This window comes from Cyprinodon variegatus, unplaced genomic scaffold (genome assembly GCF_000732505.1).
Source record: "Cyprinodon variegatus isolate N-32 unplaced genomic scaffold, C_variegatus-1.0 Scaffold1027, whole genome shotgun sequence".
NCBI classification, from domain to species: domain Eukaryota; kingdom Metazoa; phylum Chordata; class Actinopteri; order Cyprinodontiformes; family Cyprinodontidae; genus Cyprinodon; species Cyprinodon variegatus.
In genome coordinates this window covers 115,719-142,160 of record NW_015151480.1, presented here as the reverse complement: position 1 = coordinate 142,160, position 26,442 = coordinate 115,719, and the positions used below count along the sequence as shown (strand labels likewise).

The window sequence follows — 26,442 nt, the reverse complement described above, 5'->3', positions numbered from 1 at the left end:
CTCCATGCAACTTCAGTCGTTATCCAGTCTTGTTTTCATGAAGGGTGTATTTTCCCTACTGTACAATCAATTTTTATTTTTCATTTCTGATTTTCCGATAAATTTTATATATATATATATATATATATATATATATATATATATATATATATATATATATATATAAAATATACTTTTTTCTGTGTGGCCCGGTACCGGCCCGCGGCCCGGTGGTTGGGGACCGCTGATCTAAAGGCACCATCTCTATACTCCAGTTAAAGGTATAGTGGAGGATGTTCTTTTTCCAGGTGGATCATCTCAATAAGTGGTCCTCCTAATTGTCAATCATTCTGGCGTTATGTTTACATAAGGCCGTCTTACGTGCTCGTCCCCAGTTAGTTATCTTTTTGTGCTCGTGCACACTTTTCGGCGTATATGTATAAGCAACGGTTTCAGACAGTCATTGAAGCTCACCTTTCTCACCGCTGTTCTTTGAAAATGGCCGAGGGTCGTAAGAGAAAAAGTGTCTACGAAGTGTAGGAGAAGAGAAGAAAAAAGCACAGGTTGGGCTTCCAACTGATGCCTCGGTTTCAAAGTTTCTACTGGACAGGTAAAGTTTGGCATGCTATTTGGAGAAATCGTTATCACATCACTGCTAGTAAAAACGACGAGAAATGGGCTTGTGCATGCTCTTGCACGCTTTTAATATGCGTTCTGTCTCGGGAGCCGGGACAAGGTTGTGCATGCGCATTTTAGTGTAGAGGGCGTGTCTTTTCATAAATTTGCAAAAATCCTCCAGTATAACTTTAACAGTTAATCAATTGCTAAATTACTTGACTATATTTCAATAATCAATTAATCACGATTAATCCGATAAATTGTTTCAGTCCTAATCACTAGCGCTCTCCGAATCTCTATAACTATCATTGACCCAACACCATCACCCTGTTATGGAAGTATTGCTGATGGTGTAAGGCTGACTTCTCCAAGGTGTAAACACGTATTAAAAGTGGCACGATGACCTCAGTTCAGTGCTCTAGAAAAGTGAATATGTTTTGGTGATTCTTGATTTATTTAAATATCTGCGTTTTATTAAATGTTTCTGGGCTGGATGTTCAGTACATTTACTTCAGTTAGAGTCAAACACAGAAGTTTCTTGTTTTGTTAAAAGTATGATCAAAGAATGAATAAATGTGTTTTGAAAAAAAATAATATCAAGATATCTTAGACAAGTAAAGTTTAAGTTTTACAAGGAAACAAAATCTAATGAGGGAAAATCAGTTTTGTAGATGGTGCCAAAATGTGTGAAACTGTGCCAAAAGGATTTACCTCAGCTGCATGAGTCTTTGCACAGGCTGTCCACAGGGGTTTCCAAAAGTTTGTCCCTTTATTTATATTTTTAAAAGGTTTATATACTGTATAATGCAAATAAAGTCTGGCAAGGGGAAAAAAAGGTCTTATTTTTCTATGAGCTATCCTCATTTTCTGGATCTCTCAAGTAGGCCTATTGGCTTTATTTTGATACCAATACTATATAAATACAATTGTGACTGCTGAAGAAACCTTGATTATATTTAGGCCTGATATTTTGAGCAAAACCTCCAGGAGAATCTATTTGCGATTGAGAGGTTAAACGAAATTTAGAAAGCTTGCGACATCCTATTTATCTTTTGGTTTAGGAAAGTGTTTTTGAATTGAATAGAGTGCAATGTGGACCTGTATTGTTTCAGCATATGAGAAAGAATAAGAGCAAAACTTTAGAGAAGCTTGTCATGGTGTCTTTTGGGTGAAACATTGAGTTTTTCTGAGCTAAATGAAAACAAAAAGCACAAAACCTTCATTCTTTACGTCAAGGACATTTGAGTAATCGAGTATCTAGAAATCTCTTTTGTGTAACAAGCATCGTTCCAACTCTTGCTTGCTAACAGCCCTATTATTAACTAGTACATAAACGGATTCCTAAGCAAATCCACACACAAGTGCACCCATGTGAGATATTTACGTGACCGCTGTATGCAATGGCGATGTGCCATTTTGGCGTCTTTGTCTCCATGCAAGGGTGAGCAGCTTTCGTAAGTTGACACCTACTTCTTCATATGACATGTCATGTGGAGGAGGTCTTTTTGCATGTTTGTGAATATCACTGTTGCTCTGTAAACGCCAGTCTGGCAGCAGGCGGTAACCAGAGCCCACAGGGAGCTGATGCTGTGTGTAAATTAAACGGGCCCTCCATACATTCTCCTCCTCTTCTCAATTTGCTGTGGTTGCGCATTCTCCCTCATGAGGTTTTGCCTCATAAAAGTGAAAAGCTCTGCTTTTGATTTGTGTCGTAGTAAGTTGGTGGAAGTTGAGCTGTGAATGTGTGGTTAAAGTTTCTTACAGTTAAGTGCAAGACGCCTGATCAAGCTTTACTACTTTGCTGCAAGGATCACAGAGCTTAGGAGATCCAGCACCCGCTCATGATGGATGTCTGATCTGGAGGTTATGGCTCCGTCGTGTCCTTTGAGGGTCTTTGCCAAGACCACTTCCAATAATCTCTGACATTAATATTTTCACTTTGGAGGTAGTGGAGGAGAAGGGGGGGGCAATGTAAGCAAGATTTTTTTGGCTGGCCTTGTTTTATGTTGGCAGTGGTGAAAGACACCAAAGCCATTACTCATTGTACTGGCATGCCCAGAATGTATTCTTAGCTCCTGTCTTCCTATTAGTCTCTACAGAAAGGTTGGAGGGTCAAAAAATAAAGAGGTAACCAGTCTGAGGGGCTGTCTGCGCTGCTGCTGTTTACCAGGGAGGGGGTGATATTTTAGACCTCAGAGAGCTTGCATATTTACCCCACTGAGTCTGACTGACCTTGCCATTTGGTGGTGTGCAGAAGCTAAAACCACTAACCGTGAAGAGAAGAGGCAAAGGGAGGAGCGGTCTGCTTACTTCTTGATAAGCAAGTAGCTTTTCAAGATAACAAGACTCCAGAAACCAATATTGTTTAAACAGAAGAAGACTGAGCTAAGTAGGTTTAAGGAGGAAGGCAGGGGTAGGGGGAGCCGCGGCCGTCGGAGGTGAGAGGCAGCCACACTGAGCTGATTTTTCCTCCTGAGGAGGAGTTGCAGTTGCCGGCCAGGGCAGGTCCCGGTGCTGGCAGGGCTGGCCCTACTGCTTCTCCACCTCCATTCCTTTTCCCCCTCTCACTCCTCCTCCATCTAACTATCAACCAAAGCTGCTGAGCAGTGATGGAATTGCAAGCACAGCTCCTAAGCACTAAAGGAATGCTTAGAAAATCTTGAAAATTTAACTTTTCTGCCTCTAGTAAGAGGAAACTTCACTGCTGGAAAGACTCTCGCCTTCTGTCTTCTCCGTTTCGTTGCACTCACTGGCTGAGTGCACGGAGAAAGAAAAGTTTTTTGTAAATATTTCTTTTCCTTTTTTTTTTGATAACCGGAACAGTGGCAACGTTTTCAGTAGCACGGTGCAAGGACCAGCTCCACTCACCCAAGATGAGCCGCTGGCTGAAATGCACCTCCATGCACTTTGTATGTATTCTGTTTTTACGGTTTTGTCTGTTTAATTAAGTCACAACCAAATATTTTACAGGTAAAAATGTTCATGACCATATATAAAGTCTGACCATGTAGTAGAAAACGAAAGGATGTATTTAAGGTATTTTGATGAAAGGTTTTTGTTTCTACACTCTTACAAGTTCTCTGTGATTGTACTGGGCTATGTTCTTTATTTAGATCATGTTGTTGTTTTCTGTGGAGGAGGGCTCTGTTCCCATGTTTTGTAGCTGTCACTCATGCGGTGATGTGATTTAGTGCTGATTTCGCGGGATTGCTGTACTTCACATTCCTTGCATGTTCCTGCAATAACTTCTGTCCCAAACTATTGTTGTGGAAGAGTATCAGTCTGACTCAGCCATTGTTTTATGTTTGTCTGGAAAACCTCTGCAAAAAAAAAAATGTTATGTCGGTCCCCCCCAAAATAAATATAAGACTGATCCATTTTCCTGTAAATCCACGAAGCCACAAGGGTCTTCTTCCATATATGGCAGCAGATATTCTTACATGTTCAGTCAAGTCTCTGTGGAAAATACACATTCAGTTCTGTCAGTTCTGATGGTTTATCTTGTTGATGACAGAACACAGACTGGAACAAGTACGATGATCGGTTGATGAAGGCGGTGGAACGTGGCGAGGCGGACAAAGTCGCTGCGGTTCTCGGCAAGAAGGGCATCATTCCCACCAAGCTCGACGTGGAGGGACGCTCTGCGTGAGTAAACAGGACAAACATAAATATGCTGATATTAAAAGTTTGACATCTGCAGTTTTTTTTTTTTTTCTTTTGGAATGTACCAACTTAAACATGGAAAAAATGCCCTAAGAACCTTAAAGCTTCTTATAAAAACGAATTAAAAATTAGAAGACGCATTGCTAAGACATTGCAGTGCTCTTTGCACCACAAAGGCATCCATGACATTCCATGTCCTTTCCCCCAGATAAGGGATCTAGCCTGGAGATTCCTCCATGATTGGCTGACCAGTTTTATCTCTCACCTCCTTGAAACGTGCAACATTTGATAAAAGCTTCATCCAGCTGCCCTTCAAAGAACAGATATTCCAGTTATATCTTTGGATGTCTGTTTTCTTTAAGCTGTTTCCCTCTTTTCCTCTCCAGCCTTCTTGAGGTCAGTGTGGGAGTTGGCATCGAGAATGTTTGTGGACACTGAAAGCTTGACCACACGGACCACAGGCTGTTTATGTAGTCCCTGCAGGAAATGACTCCCTTCCAAGTCAGATCAGATGCGTTAAGTTGTTCCCAACAATAACTAATCTATTTAGGCTCAGCGGCTGAAATTATTGGGTTCAGCTGACCTCTTGGAGAACCATGTTGGAGCTTTTTTCAGTTGGAATCAAAGTTGGCTTTATTGAACCAACAAATACCCAGATATTTAGGTATTTTGCTGCTAAGCTGGAATCATAAGATTGGTTGAAGTAAGAGGAGTTCAGAGTGAAGGACTAACACACAAGTAAGGCCTCATTAACCAGAGAACCAGATCAGTGAAGCAAAGGGTCATGTTGAATTTACTAGTGGGAGTAAAGAAGCCATCATCATGTATAGTGGATGCATCTTGATAAACATTAGTCTACAAAATATCTGCTTTTGACAAGTTGTTGAAAATAGGCAGAACTATATTCATTCCAGACTGTGGTTGACCAGACTAGAATCTGTTGGACCCAAACAGTTAGTCATTATTTGCTGTTTAGACTGCTCTGAACTAGTCTACCAAACAATCTACTTACAGGAACTTAGTGTTATAAAAAAGAGGTCAAACTTTTACCAGTGCTGTCCAAAATACAAAAAAAACAAGCCATAATCACAGCTCTGACGGTCTGTTTATAGTTTGACCAGGGCCACACACACACACCACATACGTCTATGGCATCCCGGCCGACATTGGAATGTTGAATGGTGAATCCCTGTAATCACGAACCTCTGTGGAGAAACTAATTACAAACTGTTACCCCCTGTACATGATCTGCTTCGCCCCGGATTAGCCTCACTTTGTTCAGCTAATGAATTCAGCACAAGTGCTTCTGACTGGAGCTCCAGCTGAGTAAACAGTTTACATCTTTCCTCTGGCATCAGCTGGGTCCCAGTGAGGCAGGCCCACCCATAACCTTTACTTACTCCTTGTATAACCTTTACTTACTCTGTGCCATTGTGCCACGTAAGGGTCCATCAGCAAAGCCAGTCTGAATGATTGCACACTGGCCCCTAGAGGAGACCTTAATGATTCTGTTCACCATTTGTATTCCTATGTTAAAATGTATATTTAGAAATTAATCTGATCAAATGCAGGTTCTCAAATCATACAATTATCCCTATATTGTTTTTAAAAATAACAATTTTCTGATCACTTAAAATAGTTCTTGCCAATTTTTTTTCATGTAAATATTACCCAATCTTTGCTAATTTATCATAGAAAATCCTGCTGCTTTAATTAAAGGAATCACTGCAAAATATCCTGAATCTGATCAATCAAATCTTAAACATCTGTCCCGTTTATATGCCTTTTAGGGCTGAGTGATATGCAATTCAAATCTTGTCCAGATATTAGCGAAATTATCATGATAACAATAAAAAAAAAAAAACTTTACATCTTCGCAGTCTTTCTTATGTAACTGTATGCCTCCACTGCTTACCACAGCAATCATAGCCCTACAATCTCAAGTCATACTCTGAAGAACATACACATTGAAATTTGGCTTCTTCAGGACACCAGTTACATAAAGAAGGATGATTTATATCACTTAACAGCTCATAGTAACCGAATCATATTTTTCCAAATCCCAACGAAAAATAAATAAAACGGCAAAAAGGAAAACTACAAATAAAAAATTTGACAACTTGCCCAGTTTGTAGAGTTTTTATTCATCATTGAGTCTAATATAACATGTAGACGATTTTCAAAATTCTTGTCATGACCAAGAACTGATAACAACAATAAACAATACGATAAATGTTCACCCTTAGCTTTTGGCTTCTGTGAGCTAAATGGTTTTGCAGTACGGCTATAGAAAAAAATGCTTCAAAACACTTTGAAATTAGAAAGCTACTAGCTGAAGCTATTAGAAAAAAGGCTGCTATTAAAAGAAATAGTGAAGGATTTTCACATTTTTTTAATGCTTTTTAAAAAGAAAAATTCATATGCACAACCCTGTACCCGATGGCATGGGTTAAATGCAGAGAGTGAATTTCCCCTTTGTGGGACAATAAAGGATAAAGGATTTATTAAACATGTGCAAGAGCGTGCACAAGCCCCTTTTACTCGTGCATGCTCGGTTTAAAAGTTGCTGCTTGCATCGCTCATACAAACTTTCTAAAAGAAGATTTGCAATTTTTCCGCTATGTCAGACTCATCACCGATAAGTGAAAATGGGGACGAGCACAAAGGATGGACTTACGTAAACATATCACCAGAATGATTGACAGTTAGGAGGACCACTTATTTTGATGATCCACCCAGAAAAAGAACATCCTCCACTATACCTTTAACCGTTAAAGTCCCAGATTATATGACTTCTAGCACAGAAGTGTGCAAAGAAAAACCACTCAAGCTAAGCAGCCATCACAAACTGCATCTTTTAAAGGTATTTTAAAAAGTTTTCTGGACAAAAACAGTCTAGATGTCAATACAGCTGTTAAGCATAAGAAAACTGCTAAGGCATTTCTAAATGATCACAGCTGCTAATTAACCAAAGACTTTAGATACAGTACATATCCATCAGAAATGGTTCAACCACTTCAACCATATAGTCTATAGGTCCCTCTTCTCTTTCCTTTAAAAATAGCAGGCAGATCCTTTAGAGGGTGAAGATGAAATGACATCTCTACTCTCTGAAAGGCACATTTCTAAGCATGTTATGAATCTTCTTGGGAGCTATTTGCTTTGTTACAGCGTAACCTGAGAAAACTGATTTTGGAGTGACCAGCTGCAAAGGTCTGAAGGGCCAGCAGAGGAAGTGAGATTCCGTTCAATTCAGTTTATTTAAATAGTGCCAATTCACAACATGTCATCTCAAGGCACTGTATGGAGATTCAGCTGAAAGTATTCGCTTTGAAAAATCCTCCATATGAATTTCTTTATCTCAGTACTTCCTGATTTAACATCAGGCAATTCTTCAAAGAAAGGACATATGTGGGAGTTAAAATATTTTGGAGATAATTCTTTAACATCCTAATATTTTGTATGTGCAGTCACATCTTGCTGACTCATCGTAATTGAACATTACTACAAAAAATGCACCTCCTTGATTTTTGATTTCCCCTGAAATGTTACAAATTGCTCATAGTGATTTGGGTGTCATATGAAATATGCTTTAGCTATTGAACTTGTCACATGTGTTCACCAAACATGCTTTGCTCTGGTCTGCTTCCTGTCTGCTTTCTGCCCCTGTGGGGTCGTGACCCTCCACTGCTCCAGAGAGGAGCAGCATCTCCTCGCCATCAACACGGCTTTTAATATCCACGCCAGTGTTGAGGTGACAGCCTAGCTGTCTCCTTGGCAGATACTTCTGGCCTGGTGTATAAAGGGCTTCATGTGGCGTGAGGGGTAACAGGCCGAGATTAGTTTACATACAGTGGCTTTGCAGCCCTTCATTGCTAGTAGCAGCAGACTGACTGTGGATTACATCAATGAATTTCAACTGGGATCTTTCAGGTTAGGGTTGATTATCTGAGATGTGTTGTGAAACCAACAAACTTACAAGGTTATTTTCAAGGCAGAGCTGCTCCTAAATATGTAAAACATGTATCATTTCAAAGCTTTAGTCTGTTGTTACACAGAAAATGAAGCATTATGAATTTTTTTAGCCCACTTCCACCATACATTCTTGACCTGAATACTCCATAAATGCCATGGTTTTGTTTTTCCATTTAAAAGAGCTCTCCTAAACTTAACGCATCATATTATCTTCTGATTGGTTATCATGGAGGGTTCTTGTTGTGTACCTCAAGAATGCTGATCTTGCTGTCAGTATGGAGCCAGGTCTCCATTTTCAGTTAGTCCTTAAATTTCACCCTCCTCCTTCTTTCCTTTTTCACTTGCCTGTCCTAAATCTCTTCTGTCTCCTCACTGGCATATCCATCTCATATTTGTTTTTCCTGTCATATCTTCTGCAATTTATGCACACCCCCAGGTTTCATTTGGCAGCCACTCGGGGACAGCTTGAATGTCTCAATCTCATGCTGGGACACAATGTTGACATCACTGCAAAAGATGCCTCTGGTAAGTTTTGTTTAGCAAACACTATGTAACCCCTCAAGCGGGACATAAAATGTTCAGCTAATGTATAGTTGCAGTAAAAATGTTGTTTAGGTTACTATTAGTGTTTATACTTAAGCCCAAACACTAATAAAGAGTCCTGCAGGCTGGCTCTCTGCTCTGGACTACAGTAATGTTTATGTTGAATGCACCATTTAAAAAAACTTTGAATGTTATCATTGCAAAACAAAGGAATTGTTTGAAGCTAGGGCTTCCACACTTTATAGCCTGTGGTCAAAAAAATAACAACATCAGACTGGAGACCCCCTGATACAAAGAACTTTTCAATGCATTTTAATAATTTTATTCAAAATTTAATTATACATTAGGGCATTTAACAATTAAATGTATTATTGTGTTTAAACCATGTCTTAAATGCATAAATGTTGCATTTCCTTATTTCATATTGGATGTGTTCATTTCATGGGGAATTCACACTTATTTCATTACTTGTTCACATTTATTTATTGCTATATTTTGTCCCTCTGAAAATCATCTCTGCAAAATTTCCAATCAGCAATCTCTCTTTGTTTGTAAAAAGATGAAGTAGCATCCAAATGCTTTATTAATCATTGAGTAGTAATGATAGTTTGAGATTTGAGTAACATAACAACCTAGTTCACCTAGTCTTGTTGTTGAGGAGCCTTCTAACATTGGGCTCTATGAATTTGAAAGGAACTTCCATTCAATATGGATTCTAATTAGACTTGTTCCAACTGCCTCCATTAGGTAAAAACGCTCTTCATCTGGCCTCAAAGTACGGGAATTCTCAGTGTGTGCAGAAACTCCTGCAGGTAAAGTGCATTTTATTATACTTTACTTTTATTTACCTATGAGAGAACAAAAGAAATACTGTTCATTATTCATCTGTACTCTTTCCTATCCCTGCACACATGCTGTTTGTCTACATGCTGCTGTATTTTTGCTCCAGTCGGCGGTCAGTCAGAGCAGTTGTTCCTTGAATAATTATTGCCAAACTACTCTGGCCACTGATCCCGCTCCATATCAGTCAACAATGGGCCCTGTTGAGTCACCATGCCCCTCTGGGGGTTTATGTGTTTACAATGCGAGGGATTTCACTCCGACATTGTGTTCTCATATAGTTGAAGACCTTTCCCCAGCCTCCATCTCTTACATGGCAATGATCTAATGGAGGTTGTGGCTGCTGGCAGGGGATCGTCAGCCGTGTTGACAAGCTCACCCTCCCACTCTCCCTCATCCATTCTTAGTGCCGTCATCACACCTCCCCCCTGGCAGCATGATGCCAGCTCCCACTGCCTCCCTTATCTAGCTCAGTCAGCGCCAACCCTCCAGGTATAGGATATCCCCCCTCCCCTTGACTCATCACCATCAGGCCCCATTGGCAGCCCTCCCTCACTGCGTGATCATTTGAGCTTGTAGATAATTTTTGCCACTTGTTGCTAGAGAGAGATGGGTTATTATCGGGAGGAAGGGTGAGCAGAAGGTGCCGGCAAGCTTACCCAGCAACATTAGGCCCCTGTTAGCATAGAGTTCTCAAGGCTTTCATCACGGCCCCTCATCGGTGCAGTAGTGCAGCCACTGGTGTACGACCAGCTGAGTGAGAGTTCAGACACATCACAAGCATTTCAGCACATCACCATCGTCTATGATGGAAACTGCCTGCTGCTACTGATCAGACGTCATGACCGGCCAACCGCTGTCTTCTTTATCCCCAGTGTGAACATTTTATTAAACCCTCCCTTTAATCATTGTATTATCTATATTTCACAATCAACTTCAGATCCAATTATGTGATCCAGTAAACTGGATTATATAGTTGGAAAAAGGTTGTACATGCCGTAGTTTACAGGCATGTTTAAATTGCGTCATATGCATATGATGCACATGCATGTACATGCAAAACTGGACCTGTCCCCTTTACTGAAAACATACTTTGCAAAAAATTAACTATAACTGAGACAATTTTTCTTGAAATAAGTGTATTTTCCTTTCATTTGAATTAAATTTAGTTTATTTATATACCGCCAATTCACAACACATGTCATCGCAAGGCACTTTACAGTTCACCAGATCATAGGCAGATTGCTTCAGTTTTCTATCTATGCAATACCAGTTGATTGCATCGACTCCTTGACTCGAAGGCAATCCCTCACACTAAGCATGCTTGTAGCGACAGTGGAGAGGAAAAACTCCCATTTAACAGGAAGAAACCTCCAGTAGAACCAGGCTCAGTGTGAGCGGCCATCTGCTGAGGCAGACTGGGGTTCAAGGAAACAGAAGCAGATATACGGAAAGAAGCAGAGATACAAAGGAACTTGTCAACCAGCTCCAAAGGCGGCCCCGTCCAGGAAACATAGTCAGGCAGGCGATCTCCGAGCCAGCTCCCATGTCAGAGGATGAAGAGAGCACATCCACCCAGTCACAATCAGAGAAACAGGACAACATTGAAAAACAGGCCAAGCTCCAACATCTATAAACAAAGGTGTTGATGGCAACAGCACAGCTGATATGAGCAGCTAGGTTAGAGAATTTTCCAATGGAATAAGACTTATTTTTAAATCAAGAAAACATTTTTATATCTAGTTATCTTATTTTTAATAGCAAAAATCTTTGTTTTGGTAGATTATCTCATTTACCTGCACAAACTAAGTGCAGTTACATGTATTTTGTGCAGTTTAATACTAAATTAATTTCTCATGTGTATATACGATTACAGAAAAGACGGCAATTGATATGTCCAATTATTTAGAAGTAGGAGTCAGCTTTAAGCTTCAGTCATACTAAGACAGGATCACAGTTTTAACCTGTTATACCAAGAGTCCGTTACCTTGGCTTTGTGGTTCACTCTACATACTAAATTATGCACTCTTGCCCAGTTTTTGTTTGTGATTCTTCAGTTCTTTTCTTTCTTAAAACAACTCTGGTCTACCCTGGTCAATTTAACTGGGCATGCATAGCCTTAGTTAAAATTAACCCGACAAAGGAAAAGGCATAGACTAAGGCTAAACAATCACTGAGTGTGTATTTGTATTTTGCATACATGTCTGTTTTATTTGAATAAAAATAATCTTTTATAAGCAGCTGCTATGAGAAATCGTTTGCCTGGATATGGCTGTTGAATTCAATTAAGCCTCTTTTAATTCACCTGATTTTTTTACAGCTCCATTTACAACTAATACTGTGCCAAGGCCCCTACACCTCCAACAATCTTCTTTAATGACAGAAATATCAAAGCTTTTTAATCCGATAAAAGACCAGCCTCAAAGTCGGTTACACACATTCAAATTTGATCAAAGTTTAAAAATGAAACACAAAATAAAAAAAAATACATCCAAGTTCATCTTCTTTGGAAAAACTTTCTATCAAGTGAAACTTGGCTGCTTGAGTCACAGACTTTGCAGCAATCCTTTATTCTATATAGAGGTATAAAATGGAGGTGTTCCTTATATTGAGCAAACCTTTTTTCATGTATGTTTCTAATTTTGTCCCAAAACCAGTGATTAATGGATAAATTAAACTTTTAACTTCCTGGATCCACAATCTGACTTTGTTTGGTTAACCCATTAAGATGGGCTAACAAGAAAGTTAAGAATACAAAATATTCAGAAGGTGTTTTTATTTTCTTGTAGCACAACTGTCCTGTTGGAAACGTGGACCTACAAGGACGAACTGCTCTGCATGATGCTGGTAAGGCTCCTCTGTTGGTGGCTGAGCTCGGCTTTACAGAACTGTAGCTAACATGGCTTCATTCAGCACAGTTAGAGATAATTTACACCTGACTTCATACTACTCCTGCTGGGACTTGACTCTACTGTACACCTGTATTATTTGGATTGTTGGATTTCACAATGTTACATGTTCAAAAAAATGACTACATCCTACTTTCTTAAGTACAGCCTTTTTTCTTCTAGAGATATTTTCTTTCTAGGTCTGTAATGTTCTAAAAAATAAATACAATCTAATAGTTTCCATTTCACAAAAAGGTGACTTGGCTAAATACACTGAGCTGTTTGTTTATCAAGAAAAACGGTATAGAAACTAACCCTTGTACCCCATTCTTAGATCTATGAATTAAATGTGAATAACCACTTCTTTAGGTGTAGTCTCAATCAGAACTGATTATTGCTGGATCACACTTTAAAAAATTTACATTTATTGAACCCACCCTGATAACCTGAAGATCTTAAAAAGCAAAACGGTCCAGGAAGTCTACCTCTGAATAATGTAAAGAAATTAAGATTAAATGGCGTAGCAGCGGTTTGGACTTGCACACAGTTGAGATATTTCATCAGTAGAGCTCTGTAAGGAGACGGGCTGTTTTTAATGGCAATGAACCTAAGCTCCTTTTACTATCCTTCCGAGTTTAATTTACTCCACTCTGTCCTTTTTAGAGGTACACTCTCAAAGACCCAGACCCTTCCTGTTGTAGAATAACATCACAAGGACTTTCACATGCTTCTTTGCTTTTAATATATGCCACATCAAATCAGTTGTTCTAGATTCCTACAGGCCTCTCTGGGCTCTAGGCCCACTGACTGCAGCCTGAGTTAAGTGGATCAGAATGTACCTCTTCATGTTAAATGGAGCAACATAATTGTAGGTGTGCTGCTTTTTTATCTCCACAGTCATGGCGGGCTGCACCTCCAGCGTGAAACTTCTTTGTGATAAAAGGGCTTCTGTGAACACTGCTGATTTTGTAAGAATTATTTCTACCATTAATTTCATATATAATAAGTTAAGGCTTGTTTTTGAAAGTAGAAAAGTTATGTTTTTATATTTTGTTCTGAAATTTTTTTTTTTTTTTTTTGCCTTGACAGTGGCAATAAAATCTAAGGCAATCTTAGCAATAGTATATACTTTTTTCTTTGTAAATGACTTGAATGAAAGATATAGCTTTTTGTTTACATATGTTAAATATTCTTTTGTTTTTGTTAGGATGGCAAGACTCCTCTGATACTGGCCACACAGATGTGTCATCCGCAAATATGTCAGCTGCTGCTGGATCGAGGGGCTGATATCACTGTCAGAGACAAACTGAACAAGTAAGTTCCTGCTCCCCCTCTGGCTGTTTGTCTTAGATAAGACTGTCCACTGTTGCCTTTGATCACTTTTAATCCAAGCTCCGGACAAAAAGCTGATTTGGCCAAAGAATGCAGGTTGATAAGTTGGATTTCCCACTGAAGCGTTGTTTCTGTAACATTGCAATATTTTTCATTTGCAACATAGTACACTGTAAAAATTATCTCAAAATGAGTAAAAATGTCTTAAATTAAGGGTATTTACCCTTAATTTGAGCAGGTAAATAAGATGAATTGCCAATTGAATGAGTATTTTTACTTTTAAAATAAGGTATCTAGATATTATAAGACAATAAATAAGACGATGCAATTGTTTTTTCTTATTTTAAGTGTAAATTGTCTTGTTCCATTGGCACAGTGTCTCACTTAAATCCTTAATTCAAGAAAAAATGCACTTATTTTAAGAAAAAATGCACTTATTTTAAGAAAAAATGACTTATTTAGATAACATTTATTTGCAGTGTTGCTTGTGTCAGAGTGCAGGTCGTTAATACCGCTAGATGTAGAGCATGTTAATTTTGTTACATCCAGATATTTCATCAAATTACTCGACTTTAATACTTATTACACCTGATAGGGGATTAAAGAAAACTTATTTTTTTGTTTAGCGTTTGAAAGACCTGGTCATCTTTGTGTAAAGCTAGCTTGGACATGCTCTGACCCAGAACCTGTCTGTTGGCTCCCTAAGGACCGCTCTGATTCTGGGCTGCGAGTTTGGCTGCAAAGACGCCGTGGAGGTGTTATTGAGGACTGGAATCGATGTGAAAGCAGTCGACAACATGGGTCATGATGCTTTTCACTACGCTCGTCTCAGCAACAACCAAGAGCTCGTCGCACTGGTCAAAAGCCACCTTGATAAGGCCACCAGAGGTCAGAGTAAGAGGCAGGGCTTTGTCTGTAATTAATGATGGAGGATGTGTCATCATGACTTACAGTCTTTTAAAAATCTTTACATTGATTTCTGTCTGCTGCATTCACTTTAAACTTTTGTTGTAAAAAAAAAAAAGAGAAAGTAAGAACTTCTTTGGTATTGTTGCAGAAAAAGAGGCGGCAAAGATCGAACAGTGGAGGCGGCAGGTAATCCAGCTGGATTCACTCACATCATCAGTCTACCTCTTGTTAAAATAATGCATTCATTCTCTCTTAATCCAGCTTAAGTTTGTCCTTCTATTTCTAAAATATTAATATAAGCTGTGTCTATTATCCTACATTACTTGTGAGTTGATCATGACTGCCCTCTAGTGATCAAATGCAAGAATAAGTTAAAGTTTGTGTTTTTTTTTTGTTTTTTTCCAGCTTTCAGTGGAGAGATCGGAGGCAGCTGAGTCCATCAGGAAGGATCAGATCATATATGTAAGAGCAGGAGGACATTAACACATGTTTTCATTTTGGTTTGGACCCGATGCTCTAAAGCTTACATGACTAAAACCGTTTTCTATCAACGTTTTATCGATGTCCATAATGAAGAGTTAAATCTGCTTTTGTGTTTCCCCCTTTAGGATCTGGAAAGGCAGAATGAGGCCCTTCAGGACGGCCTAAGGAAGTACCACCAGGAGCAGATAGTCCTGGTAGATAAGGTCAACCTGCTGCAACAACAGCTCACACAGGTATGCTGGATTTATGGATTGTATTAGGTTTTTTATTTTGTTTGCTTCTTTTTTTCCTTAGTAAAAATTAGGAGCTCAGTGACAATAAGGCTCTTGTAAATTATTATAGATGACTGTACATAGTAAAGATATATTAATGCATGAATCTACAGCAACGTAAAACAATTATCTATCTGCAGGAAAAGATGGCTGTGGAAGACTCTCAAAAAGAGGTAAGAGCATTTTAGGAAAGTCTATAAATGTTTTTACTTTTGCTGAGAAACCACATTGAATAAAAATGAGCTTACAGTCCTCCGAAATATAGAAAGTACTTATTTTCCAGTAGACTGGGGACTAGCTGCTAGATTTTATCTCTGCTTTAAGGACCACCAGAGGGTCCATTTTGTCCATAAAGAACACGAGGGAAATGGATCCTGCTGGGACTCGGAGGCAAACGTTTATAATCTATTACAGATGCAGTGTGTTTATTACAGGATTTTATTGTCTTTATATAGATGTAAAAGTAACTAAATCTTAAGGGCTGGTTATACTCCCGCAGCAGTGTGTCGCAGTGAGCTTGTCGCAGGTATAACGCAGCTATTTTTGATTTATGCCCAATATTGAAGCGTGGTCTGTGCTGTTATTATACGCCACAATGCAAGCGGGAGAATCGCAAATTAGCTGTGGGTCTAGTTACGGCCGAGGTGGTTGGGAAGTGGAAAACAAGTACTGTATGTCCGACAACGGAGGGACATGAGGGCAAAAAAGAGTGGGGATCCAGGTGGAAAAGGGGTCCCAGCGTTCTCACACACCTCGCTGTTCTAGCTGGTCTGTCTTCACGAGTCGTTTTCCACAATGGCGGTCATACAAACAAAACAAGCTGCTAAGGTACCAAACAGGAAATATGCGTAATCTGGAGTGGATGTAGATTTGACCAATTGGAGGCCTCCTGTCTGCAGCACTGTCTGCGCTCACCTACAATTTTGGAGAGGTGCATCACAGTGTCTGCGGAAGGGGCGGGGCTTATCTGTTTTAACTGTGACACACATACAGATGACCTGGTTTCTGAGCATAAACCAGTGGTTATGTTACAAATGGAGCCACTTCAGCTGTTTGCTGTAGATGTCTTGATTTTCTTGGTCCACTTTACATTCAGAAAGGTTTAAAATAGAGATTTCAGCGCCTCTCTATTATTTGCCATTGTTGCTCATATCACATAGTTCAATACAATCACTGCTGCACTTTTCTGTTAATGGATCAGAAGGAGCAGCTGAAGGCGTTTCTCGGTGCCAAAGACAAAGAGGAAGGAGGCCGCAGTCCAGAGACTGTCAGAGTTCAGCTGCGGAGTGCTTTGGTCAGTGATTGGTTGCAATAACATTTCAGATTTAAAAGCTTGGAGGATTTGACTTTATCATCCATGTTTGCTTTCCCTAATAGATCTGTTTTTTTAATATATTGCTGATAAAATACAGATTATGCTACATTTCTTTAAACAGTATTCTGTCTTTAAGGTCTATAACATCTTAAATAATGTTCACTCTCTATATTAACAGGGGGAGTACTCAGGCCAGTCTGTTATCAAAGGTCAGACTCTTCTTTCTAATGAGTGAAATAATTGAACATTAGTTTATCTAAACATCTTGAGAGTTAACATAGTATTGGTGTCGTCCTGCAGGAAAAGAAAAAGTTTTAGTCAAGCAAGCTTACAGTCTGGATCTTAATCACGTAAGTTTTCATTTGCTTCCTGGGCTTAAACTAAGCATCCTCTAATATAGTCGGGATTATGTACTAATAATAGATATACAGTTTTTTCTAATCATTTTTGTCTCGGTGTTTCTTATATGTCTGATTAACACCACAATTACTTCATTAATTGCTTATTGTTATCTTGGAAAGCTTGGCGGGCTAAGGGCATAAATGAAGCTGCTTGTTACAAATTAACATAAACCTGCATCAGGTTGTATTGTGTAAACACAAAGAAATAACTCTTTACAATACTGAATTCAACATGTATTCATGCGTCCCTTAATTTCCTGCTTTCTTTGCTGAAATGAATTATATGTTAGCTTATTTTCATAGAATGAACCTGGTTGGATACAAGATGGGGAAAAATAACAACAAAAACAAATTTGACCATTTTGTGGATGTTTTTTTTTTTTTTTTTTAGATGCCACAGAACCCGCCTGTTTCCAGACAAGTCCAGAGGAGCCAAACTTCAGGAGGCCGGGATCTCCCTGAAGCTGAAGTCCTTCGACGTGAACTGGAGACGGTTAGGAGAAAACTGCAGTCCACAGAAGAGGAGAAGGCCCAGCTTCAGTCTGCACTGAGCCAGAAGAACAGAGAGTGCCAGGAACTGTCCCAGAACAGAGACACCATCCAGAAACAGGCTGACCTGCAGGTTCAGGAGCTGGAGGACGCTTTGGGAGACGTCCAGAAGAGGATGCTGGACTCTGAGTGTAAAGTCAAACAGCTGCAGGCTCATGTTGTTGCTGTGAAAGAACACCTGGGGGCCCAGGCGGCCGAAGATCTGCGAGCGCAGCTCCTGGACGTGAAGGCCAAATACGAAGGCGCTTCAGCCGAAGTGGGGCGGGTTCGTAACCGCTTGAAGCAGAGCGAGAAAGCCTTAGAGGAATACAAGAGCAGCGAGAGCCAGCTGGCTGCAGAGAGCGAGCGGCTGAGCCAGGAGCTGGGAGCTCTGAGCGCAGAACGAGACCAACTGGCTGAAGCTCTTTTAAAGATGGAAACCCGCCTGAAGGAGGCTCAGAACAAGCAGGCAAACACCGTCCCAGCAGAGAAGTTTGACAACATGAAGAACCTGCTGACCAATGCGGTGGATGAGAAGGAGCGGCAGCTGGCTGAGCTGAGGGAAGACTACGACCGCGTGCTGGAGGAGGTGGCAGAGCTCCACCGGAGGCTGGACAGCCCGTCATCCCAGGGAGTGTCTCCAGAGGAGCATCAGCGGGTAGTTTCTGGTCTGGAAGAACAGAACGTCGCTCTGAAAAGGAAGCTGATGGACGTGACTGCAAAAAGTCAAACTCTTATCGAAGAGGTGGAGGAGAGCGAAGAGGAGAGAGATGTGCTACGAGAGCAGCTGGACGAGCTCAACAGCAGGATCGAGAATGAGTTTATACCCCTGAAGGAGCATGAGGAGGTTCAGAACAACATGGTGGTGGCTCTGGAAGAGCTGAAGGACAGACTTGTGGAAGCCAGCGAACGTTACGGGAAAGCTGAGGCTCAGCTGCAGCAGCTTCAAGCCGAAAAAGCCTCGTTACAGGAGACGATGAGCGACAGGAACCAGAGGGAGCTGGACGCTCTGATGGAGCAGAATACCCAGCTGAAAAAGGACATTGAACTACTGCAGAAGAGATGCAAGAATGGAGAAAAGGAACGAGAGGAGTTGACTCTAGAGAAGCAGGCTCTGCAACGCAGCGTGGAGGAGCAGTTTGTTCCCAGGCAGCAGCATGAGAAGGTGAAGATGGAGTTAGGTTCAACCTTAGAAAGTGTTAAAGCTGAGAAATTGAAGTTGGAGGCAAAGGAGAAAGAAAGTGTCGAAGAGCTAAAGAATGTGAAAGATGGAAACGAGAATCTGAAAAAGCAGCTGGAAAGAGTTTTGTTGGAGATGAAGAAAGAGTGTATTAGTCTGAAGGAGCACAGAGCTGTCACAGACGAGCTGAAGGCCGCCACCGACGCGGCAGAAGAGCGAGCAAACCAGGCATCGATCCTGCATGCTGCGGCTCAGGAGGAAGTACTGAAGCTCACTCAAGAGCTGGAAGCCCAGAAGAAAGAACTAGATACCATACAGGAAGTTATTCAGTCCAAGTTTATCCCACTGACTGCAGCCACGGAAAAGGAAACCACATACAGCTCTCAGGTGAAGGAGCTGGAGCAGAAACTGATGGAAATGGAGGAGAAGTATCACAAAGAGAGGTCGGCCTGGGAAAGCATGCAGCAGGAGAAAGAAAAACTTCAAGTAGAAACTGAATCTGTTCAGCAGAGACTGAACTCTGCTTTGGTTAGCACTGAAAAGCATAAACAAGTGGAGGAAGAGTTCAAGTCTAAATATGAGGCCGTTACCCAGAAGCTGGCCAGCTTAGAGCAACAGCTTCAGGAGGTGACGCTTCAGAAAGCCGAGCTGCAGGACCAGAACGCTTCCTGCAACACACAGATCCAGAGTCTGCAGGAGCGTCTGAAATCTGAGCTGACCCGAATAGCCACCTACGACACAGAGCTGACGACCCTCAACGATCTCATGCGGCAAACTCAGGCCGATTGCAAGAAAGCGAGAGAGGCCCAGCAGGAGGAGGCTAAGAGGGTCGCTGTCCTACAGAAAGAACTTCAAGAAATCCGCAGGGAACACACGTCACTGCTGCAGCAGCACAGAGAGACCAAAGAAGCCCTGGAGGCCGAGGTCGCTAAGCTTCAGACGTCCCTTCAAGAGGAGGAGGAGAACGGGGCTCAGAGAGCCGAAGACGTGAGCGCCCTGCAGTCCGAGCTTCTGCAAGCCACGCAAGCGCTGGAAGACATACGCCACAAGGAGGACCAAATGAACGAGCTGAAGAAGGAGAAGCAGCTGCTGCAGGAGGAGGCCGCCAGCCTGAGCAGCAAGCTGCTGAGTTTAACAAAGGAGTGTCAAGAGGCCCATCTGGAGGTGAGACAAGCCAGAGAGGGCGAGAGCAAGGCCAGAACCGACATGGAAGCCGTCCAGGAGAAGGGCCGCGGCATCGAGAAGGAAATCAGGGAGCTGAAAGAGCGGTATGACGAGTCGCTCAGCACAATCTGTGATCTTCAGAAAAGGATCCAGTCATCAGCTCAGCAAACTGAAACCAAAGACAAGAAGGTACCAAAATACTCACTGCACACGTCTGCACTTTTTCTGTTTCATGATACCAGTTTCTACAGATACAGGGGCTTAAATACCGGTTCAAGGAATAAAATATATTGTTTTGGTAGATCACAGAGTTACTGACGGATGTGGAGCGACTGAAGCAGGCCCTCAATGGTCTTTCTCACCTGGCGTACACAAGCAACACCCCAAACAAGAGACAGACACAGCAAGTTGATGCACTGCAGGCACAGATCAAGAGCCTTCAACAGCAGCTTGCTGTAAGTTCATTTTCTCATTACCTCTATGACTGGGCAGTAAACCAATACTTCAGTAGAATTACTCTAAAGTAATAGTTATTCATTTATTCACATTATCGATCTTTGCTGTTTACTCCCTTCAGTTCAGATGACAATATTTCAGCTGGCTTTTAATGCAGAAAACTTGGAAATAAACAGTAGAAGTTAAATATAGTTCAAAGTTTGGGTTTCCAAACTTCACATTTTAAAGAAAATTTCGTTTGTATACGCTCTGTGTACACAAAATAACAATAAAAGTTGTTTAAGTCTAATAATAAAAAAAACAATTTAGAGGAATAAAGAGCTTTTCACTTTAATTTATATCACAATGTCCAATTTCTTAATTTTTTGTCTTCCATTTCATTTATTATTTTATTCTTTGTTTCTAACTGGATTATTTTCAAATTAAAAGTATGCTGGTGGACAGGCATTGCTATCTGGATTATCCAGTGTTAATATTTCCAAGTATTCTGTATATTTCCATTGTAGGTTGTAGGTATGTGTCCTGATACTCTGGCGTAGCTCCAACTGTTGCAGAGATTTTGATGCTGCAGTTTAGTCCTGAGTATATGAGCTGCTGCCTCAGACATCAAAGCAACTTCATGTCTTTCATGTTTTGTCCCCCCCATAAGGATGCTGAGAGGCAGCACAGAGAGGTGGTTTCCATTTATAGGACTCATCTTCTAAGTGCAGCACAGGTAAGTTGTCCTCGAACCTCTGGCTCCAAAAGTTGTCGTGAGTTCCTCCTTTTCCAAAACACTTGGTATTTTATGTCACATTCCATGTCACATGCTATGACTAGGAGTTTCTACGCCTGTAGCCCTTTCTGGTTACCTACAAAAGGCTTTCCGATCAAATCAAGGCAACCTGTTGGCTTTTTATATTTCATTTCTGTTTTGAGGTTCGTTCACAACAAACTTGAAATTCACAGCTGGCAGCGAAGGATTTCCATGTTATCTCTATGTAGATGGCGGCTATGGAGAGCAGCGAAGCGAATGTTGCAAATTTGGCAAAATTTGGTAGCTTCTGCACCTGCAAAGTATGTGAAGAGAATTTCGGGGAGGTGGACATTTTGTTACATTTTATTTGTGAAATGCAATCTGTGACTAGATGTAGCTGGTAGCCACAGTGAAGGAAGCGGTTAAGATGAGCTTTCTTATTCAAGATGGAAGACCGGGAAAATGATAATGACAAAGAATAAAGTGGAGAATGGATAATAATCATATAATTGAACTTAATTGATCTAATATTGGAGAAATTTACCTCTGCATTTAACACATCCTCTTGGGGAGCTGTGGGCTGCCATTGTGCGGCGCCCTGGGAGCAGTGTGGGGTTAAGGGTCTTGCTCAGAGACCCAGAGTGCAGGCTGTGGGGATCAAACCGGGTACTTGCAACGTTCTAAGAGCACAAGCACACCATGCTCTATTCACTAGGCCAACACTCCCCCTGACTCCAATAAAGCTCTTTAGAGCTGTGAGGGTGGAGCCTTTTTCTGTGGCAGTGCAAATTGCTTTAGCTGGGCAGGCGAATTTCAAGGCTAGAAAAAGCAGGAGAAACTGGGGAAATTTTTAGCAGGTTTCCTGTTTGTTAAAAAAGCAACATTACTCCCTGATTAGGGTCCATTTTCTGTTAACTTAAGGGCTTTTTAGTATTTGGATTACAAGATCAGGTGACCAGAGGTATTTATTATAAGTGAACAAGGAGATAATGCAGCCTAGCAAGTTAACATTTCCTCTATGGAGGTTTTAAAAAACAGGAAAAGTCATAAAGTGTAAGAAAACGCAAAAAAAAAAAAACACTGGATGCCAGGGAGTTTAAGAAATAAGTAGTGCTTGTTATACAGCTGTAGATGTTTACTGAAGTGGGAGCAAAAGATGTGGAACCTGCCAACTGACTGATGAGAAAATACGTTTATTAAAATACGTGAAAATGCTGATTGTGCTCCGGTGCAAAATTCCTTCTCGGACAAAAAAGGACGGAGTAAACATTATTTTAGCGCACATTTTGTTTTTGCTGTTTTGGATACAGGCTTGGTAACTGACTAAGTGATTTAAATCAACTTTATTGATCTTTATGTGTTTTTAAGTGAACCTGATTGTGTCTTTCAGGGCCACATGGATGAGGACGTCCAGGCTGCTTTACTACAGATCATCCGTATGAGACAGGAGTTCGTCTGTTAAAGCTGCCAAAAAAAAACAACTCTACCTGCTCGCGTTTATCTTCTCATATTTCTCATCTCATCTTTCTTTGCATATCATAATGTATAGGGAAAAAGAAGGAATGGTTTCCACTTCTAAAATCTGTTCATCTGTAGCGTCTCTGCACCTTCATTCTTGGATATTTTCACGTGGGAGCTGTGGACACAGATTAGGAACAAATACTTGACTGCTACAAATCTTCACTGTTGTTGTCAAACTCAATGCATTAATGTAGAAGACATTACCAAAACAAATCAGTTCCAGCTTCAAGATTCATTGTTGTAAAACCATTTCGGACAGATTGTGCAAAGCAGCAGCTTTGACCCTTTTCGTTCAGTAATGTGGAAGTTATTTGAAACGTGGGTTTGTTTGGTTTTTTTTGTTTGTTTTTTTATTGTTGTACATGACACACTCCTAAATGCTCAGCTGAAATGAAAACTGGACATGATCGCAAAGACCACTTTCACATTCCCACCTGACAGTCAACATTGCAGAACGTTTTCAACTTTTCATAGAAATGTTGCTAGAATTTTAAAGGACAGCTTCATATTTAAATGATTTACCATCAGATTTTTCCTTCTGATTCTATCTTCCACTCAGAAGATACAAATGAGAAGATTAGGTGTAAAATGTAAAGAGGATCAATTAACCTAGATGCTTTAATAAACAGTCTAAACTATGGATGTAAAATAGTCAAATGCATCATTATAGACCTCAGTTTAAATTTAAAATTTCAAAATTAGATTGACATGTTTGTTTTTTTATGCAAAAAAGAAAATTCTGTGGGTATTTAAAATCTGAAGGAAAATTGATTCCTGTTATTTGTAGATTATACCAACAATATCTGCATTATTGCCCTCAGTGTAACTCCAAGGTTCCTTAGAAACCCTTAAGTCTTTAGATAAGTGCAGAATCTGCTTTGGCATTTATATGATAGAGATAAATAAGAACAATTTTAGGAAATGTATGAATATGCAGACTCCTTTGTATTCAGGTGATCCTTACAGATGTGAAAATAGTGCCATTGTTTGATATATTTACGTAACAAATATCAGGTTTTATTTTACTTGGATCATGAGATTTAACAACTTAGCTTTAATTTGGTTTTTAACACCTTCTAAACTTACATTTGATGTAAGGTGTTACATCAAACGTTTAAACGCAATCTCTGTTATTGGTTTGAAGCAGTTGCACTGCTGCTACTGAAAGCTAACCTTAGCTTAAAATCGTGGCAAGGTTTAATAATAATATCTGTTGTACAAAAAAATTTCTAGAAGATAAAAAAAAATGCCTGAAAACAAAAGAAATTTGAGTCTGTAACATTGGGGGGTTCTGAAAATGGAAACTTATAGGAACCTTGTCAAAGGGGAACATTGACCTCTTTTTAGCTATTAGAGCAAGTATTTATTTTTTAACAGTCCGCCTCTTAAAATGGAATACTGAGGAATAACAGCTGCATTTTGATCCAGAAAAAATGACTACTTTCAGCAAAATCAGGCCTCACTGTCTGTAGCTAAGATGCATTTAGAAATGTGAATCTGTCCTTTTAAAGAATCTCCTCAGTTGTGCATGTTATCTACTTTCTATGAATGAGACTCTACAGCTACCGAATCCTGGAGGTCCAAACTCAGAGTTGTTGTTGATGTAAAACTACTACAGAGTGGGTGAATTCATGTCCATCAAAAGGACAACATGAGGCTTTGTGTTGGCTGTATGCTGGGTTTGAGTCTGCAGATCTGTTGTTTCCTCAAGTTTGCAGTGAAATGTCCACTTTTTGTTGAAACCAGAGTGCCCTCTAGTGGTAAGACTTGGCAGGCCAAGTTGATAGAAGTTGTAAGCATTGCCACTCAGGGGTATTCTGTTGTTACAGTTTCTAAGTTGCATGCTCAAACCTAAAAAAAAGGAAGATTAATTCAATTTGGTCAGATGAAAATATAAAACCTGATACATAATTAAATCTGTGATTTAAATCTTGACTTGAATATTTATCTCCTGCAGCAGTGAACTCATTAGCTGTCCTAAAGCAGCAGGTACCCCTGGGCCAGCTTTGTGTGACTCCTGATGCTGTTGTGTCGTGCTGTTGTGATTTCTGAGCGAGTCTCTAATGCCTTTACACTGATTATATTTTTCATAGCTTTGTACTACTTTAAGTACTTAACAGTCTGACAAATCTGATATTCAGCAGGTCTGGAAGTAAAGCGGCACAAACTTAACCCAAGGAGGACATTTGTTTAGATTTGAAGAGGTGTGTTTGTTTATGCAGAGAAACTCTCCTCTTAACACTCAGTTATGTGAAGCACTCCTGTCTTCATTTTTCAGCTTAATCTAATTAATAATAATTGAAAATAATAATTGAACATCCTTGATCTTACAAATGAGAAATTTACTTCTGCATCTTAACCAATCTTTTGATCTAATCCGTAATCTTTTTGTCCTTCAGGTTTAACGGTGACACTTTTGTGTTCTGTAGGTTTAAAGGTCTAACACTAAAGTTTTTTACATACTGTTATTTGCTAAAACACTACAAACCCAATCAGTATACAAGTCTACAGAACTGTACTGTTGAACCAGTGTGATGAAACTGGGTCGTTATCTTTATTAACAATTTCTGTTTGTTGAACATTCATACAAAGTCAATAAAAGTGCCTAACATAGAAAACTACATGCTTGTCCGTGCCTCATGATGTTAAAGTGATCATAAGTTTTTAAAGGTCTGATAGTTTTAGATGGAAAATTAGACATGCTGGTCATTTCAATCCTTTACAAAATTCACTTTTGCTTTTTTTTTTAATCTTCTTAGTTGAATGCTTTTTAGACAAAGTGAAGCCAGCTGCTCAGGGATGTTTGATGACATCTTTGACCACTGATTCTTTGATTTATTTTTTGGATTTATAATCATGTTACTTTTCTGTGAAGAAAAGGAAACCAAAGACTCGATTAAGTGTCTGCCTGCCTGAGGGGAAAAAAAGTACAATCCCTGGAAAGAATTATGAAATCATCGTTCACTCAGTTTAATTTAGTAGAAAATAAGAAGATCACAGACATGACACAAAACTAAAGTCATTTCAAATGGCAGCTCTCTGGCTTTAAGAAACACACACACAAAAAAATAAAAATAATATATCTCATGGGGGGAAAAAATTAATAGTAACTGTTATTTTTTTTGACCAAGCAGAGGGAAAATAATATCGAATCACTGAATTCTATGGAAAAAAAAATAATGGAATCATGAAAAACAAGAAGACTCCAACACATCACTGGTATTTTGTTGCACCAACTCTGGCTTTTATAACAGCTTGCAATCTCTGAGGCGTGAACTTAATGAGTGACAAACAGGACTCTACTCTTCATCAATCTGGCTCCAGCTTTCTCTGATTGCTTTTGCCAGATCAGCTTTGCCGGTTGGAGCCTTGTCGTGGACCATTTTCTTCAACTTCCACTAAAGATCTTCAATTGGATTAAGATCCAGATTATTTGCAGGCCATGACATTAACATTATGTGTATTTTTTCAATATTATTTTTTGAAAAACGATTTCATCATCCCCAAACTTTCTGTTAACTGATAAGAGAAGAAAAGTGTCCAAAATCCAATGTAAACGTTTGCATTTATAGAAGATGTAATGAGGGCCCCATATCATCATTGTGGAAATGTGCATGTCCTCTTTAGGCATTCCTCTTT

The 26,442-nt window shown here is 39.9% G+C and overlaps 1 protein-coding gene across 4 annotated transcripts in view; it reads left to right on the top strand.

The window, feature by feature from the left end:
- The window catches only part of uaca (uveal autoantigen with coiled-coil domains and ankyrin repeats), a 52,526-nt gene extending 28,997 nt beyond the window's left edge, over window positions 1-23,529 (top strand). Inside the window, exons 1-19 of one of the 4 annotated variants that reach the window (XM_015399589.1) lie at window positions 2,817-3,506; window positions 4,112-4,242; window positions 8,672-8,760; window positions 9,526-9,590; window positions 12,408-12,465; window positions 13,404-13,474; window positions 13,714-13,820; window positions 14,545-14,726; window positions 14,896-14,933; window positions 15,153-15,209; window positions 15,356-15,463; window positions 15,643-15,675; window positions 16,704-16,796; window positions 16,996-17,026; window positions 17,118-17,167; window positions 17,610-20,279; window positions 20,393-20,545; window positions 21,196-21,261; window positions 22,673-23,529. In XM_015399589.1, the coding sequence (XP_015255075.1) occupies window positions 3,471-3,506; window positions 4,112-4,242; window positions 8,672-8,760; window positions 9,526-9,590; window positions 12,408-12,465; window positions 13,404-13,474; window positions 13,714-13,820; window positions 14,545-14,726; window positions 14,896-14,933; window positions 15,153-15,209; window positions 15,356-15,463; window positions 15,643-15,675; window positions 16,704-16,796; window positions 16,996-17,026; window positions 17,118-17,167; window positions 17,610-20,279; window positions 20,393-20,545; window positions 21,196-21,261; window positions 22,673-22,744 (4,110 nt within the window). In that variant the 5' untranslated portion in view covers window positions 2,817-3,470 and the 3' untranslated portion in view covers window positions 22,745-23,529. Of the gene's footprint in view, window positions 1-2,816; window positions 3,507-4,111; window positions 4,243-8,671; window positions 8,761-9,525; window positions 9,591-12,407; window positions 12,466-13,403; window positions 13,475-13,713; window positions 13,821-14,544; window positions 14,727-14,895; window positions 14,934-15,152; window positions 15,210-15,355; window positions 15,464-15,642; window positions 15,676-16,703; window positions 16,797-16,995; window positions 17,027-17,117; window positions 17,168-17,609; window positions 20,280-20,392; window positions 20,546-21,195; window positions 21,262-22,672 lie in introns of those variants that run through there. The other 3 variants (XM_015399588.1, XM_015399590.1, XM_015399591.1) reach the window with 3 other exon arrangements.
- Window positions 23,530-26,442: the final 2,913 nt, after the last annotated feature.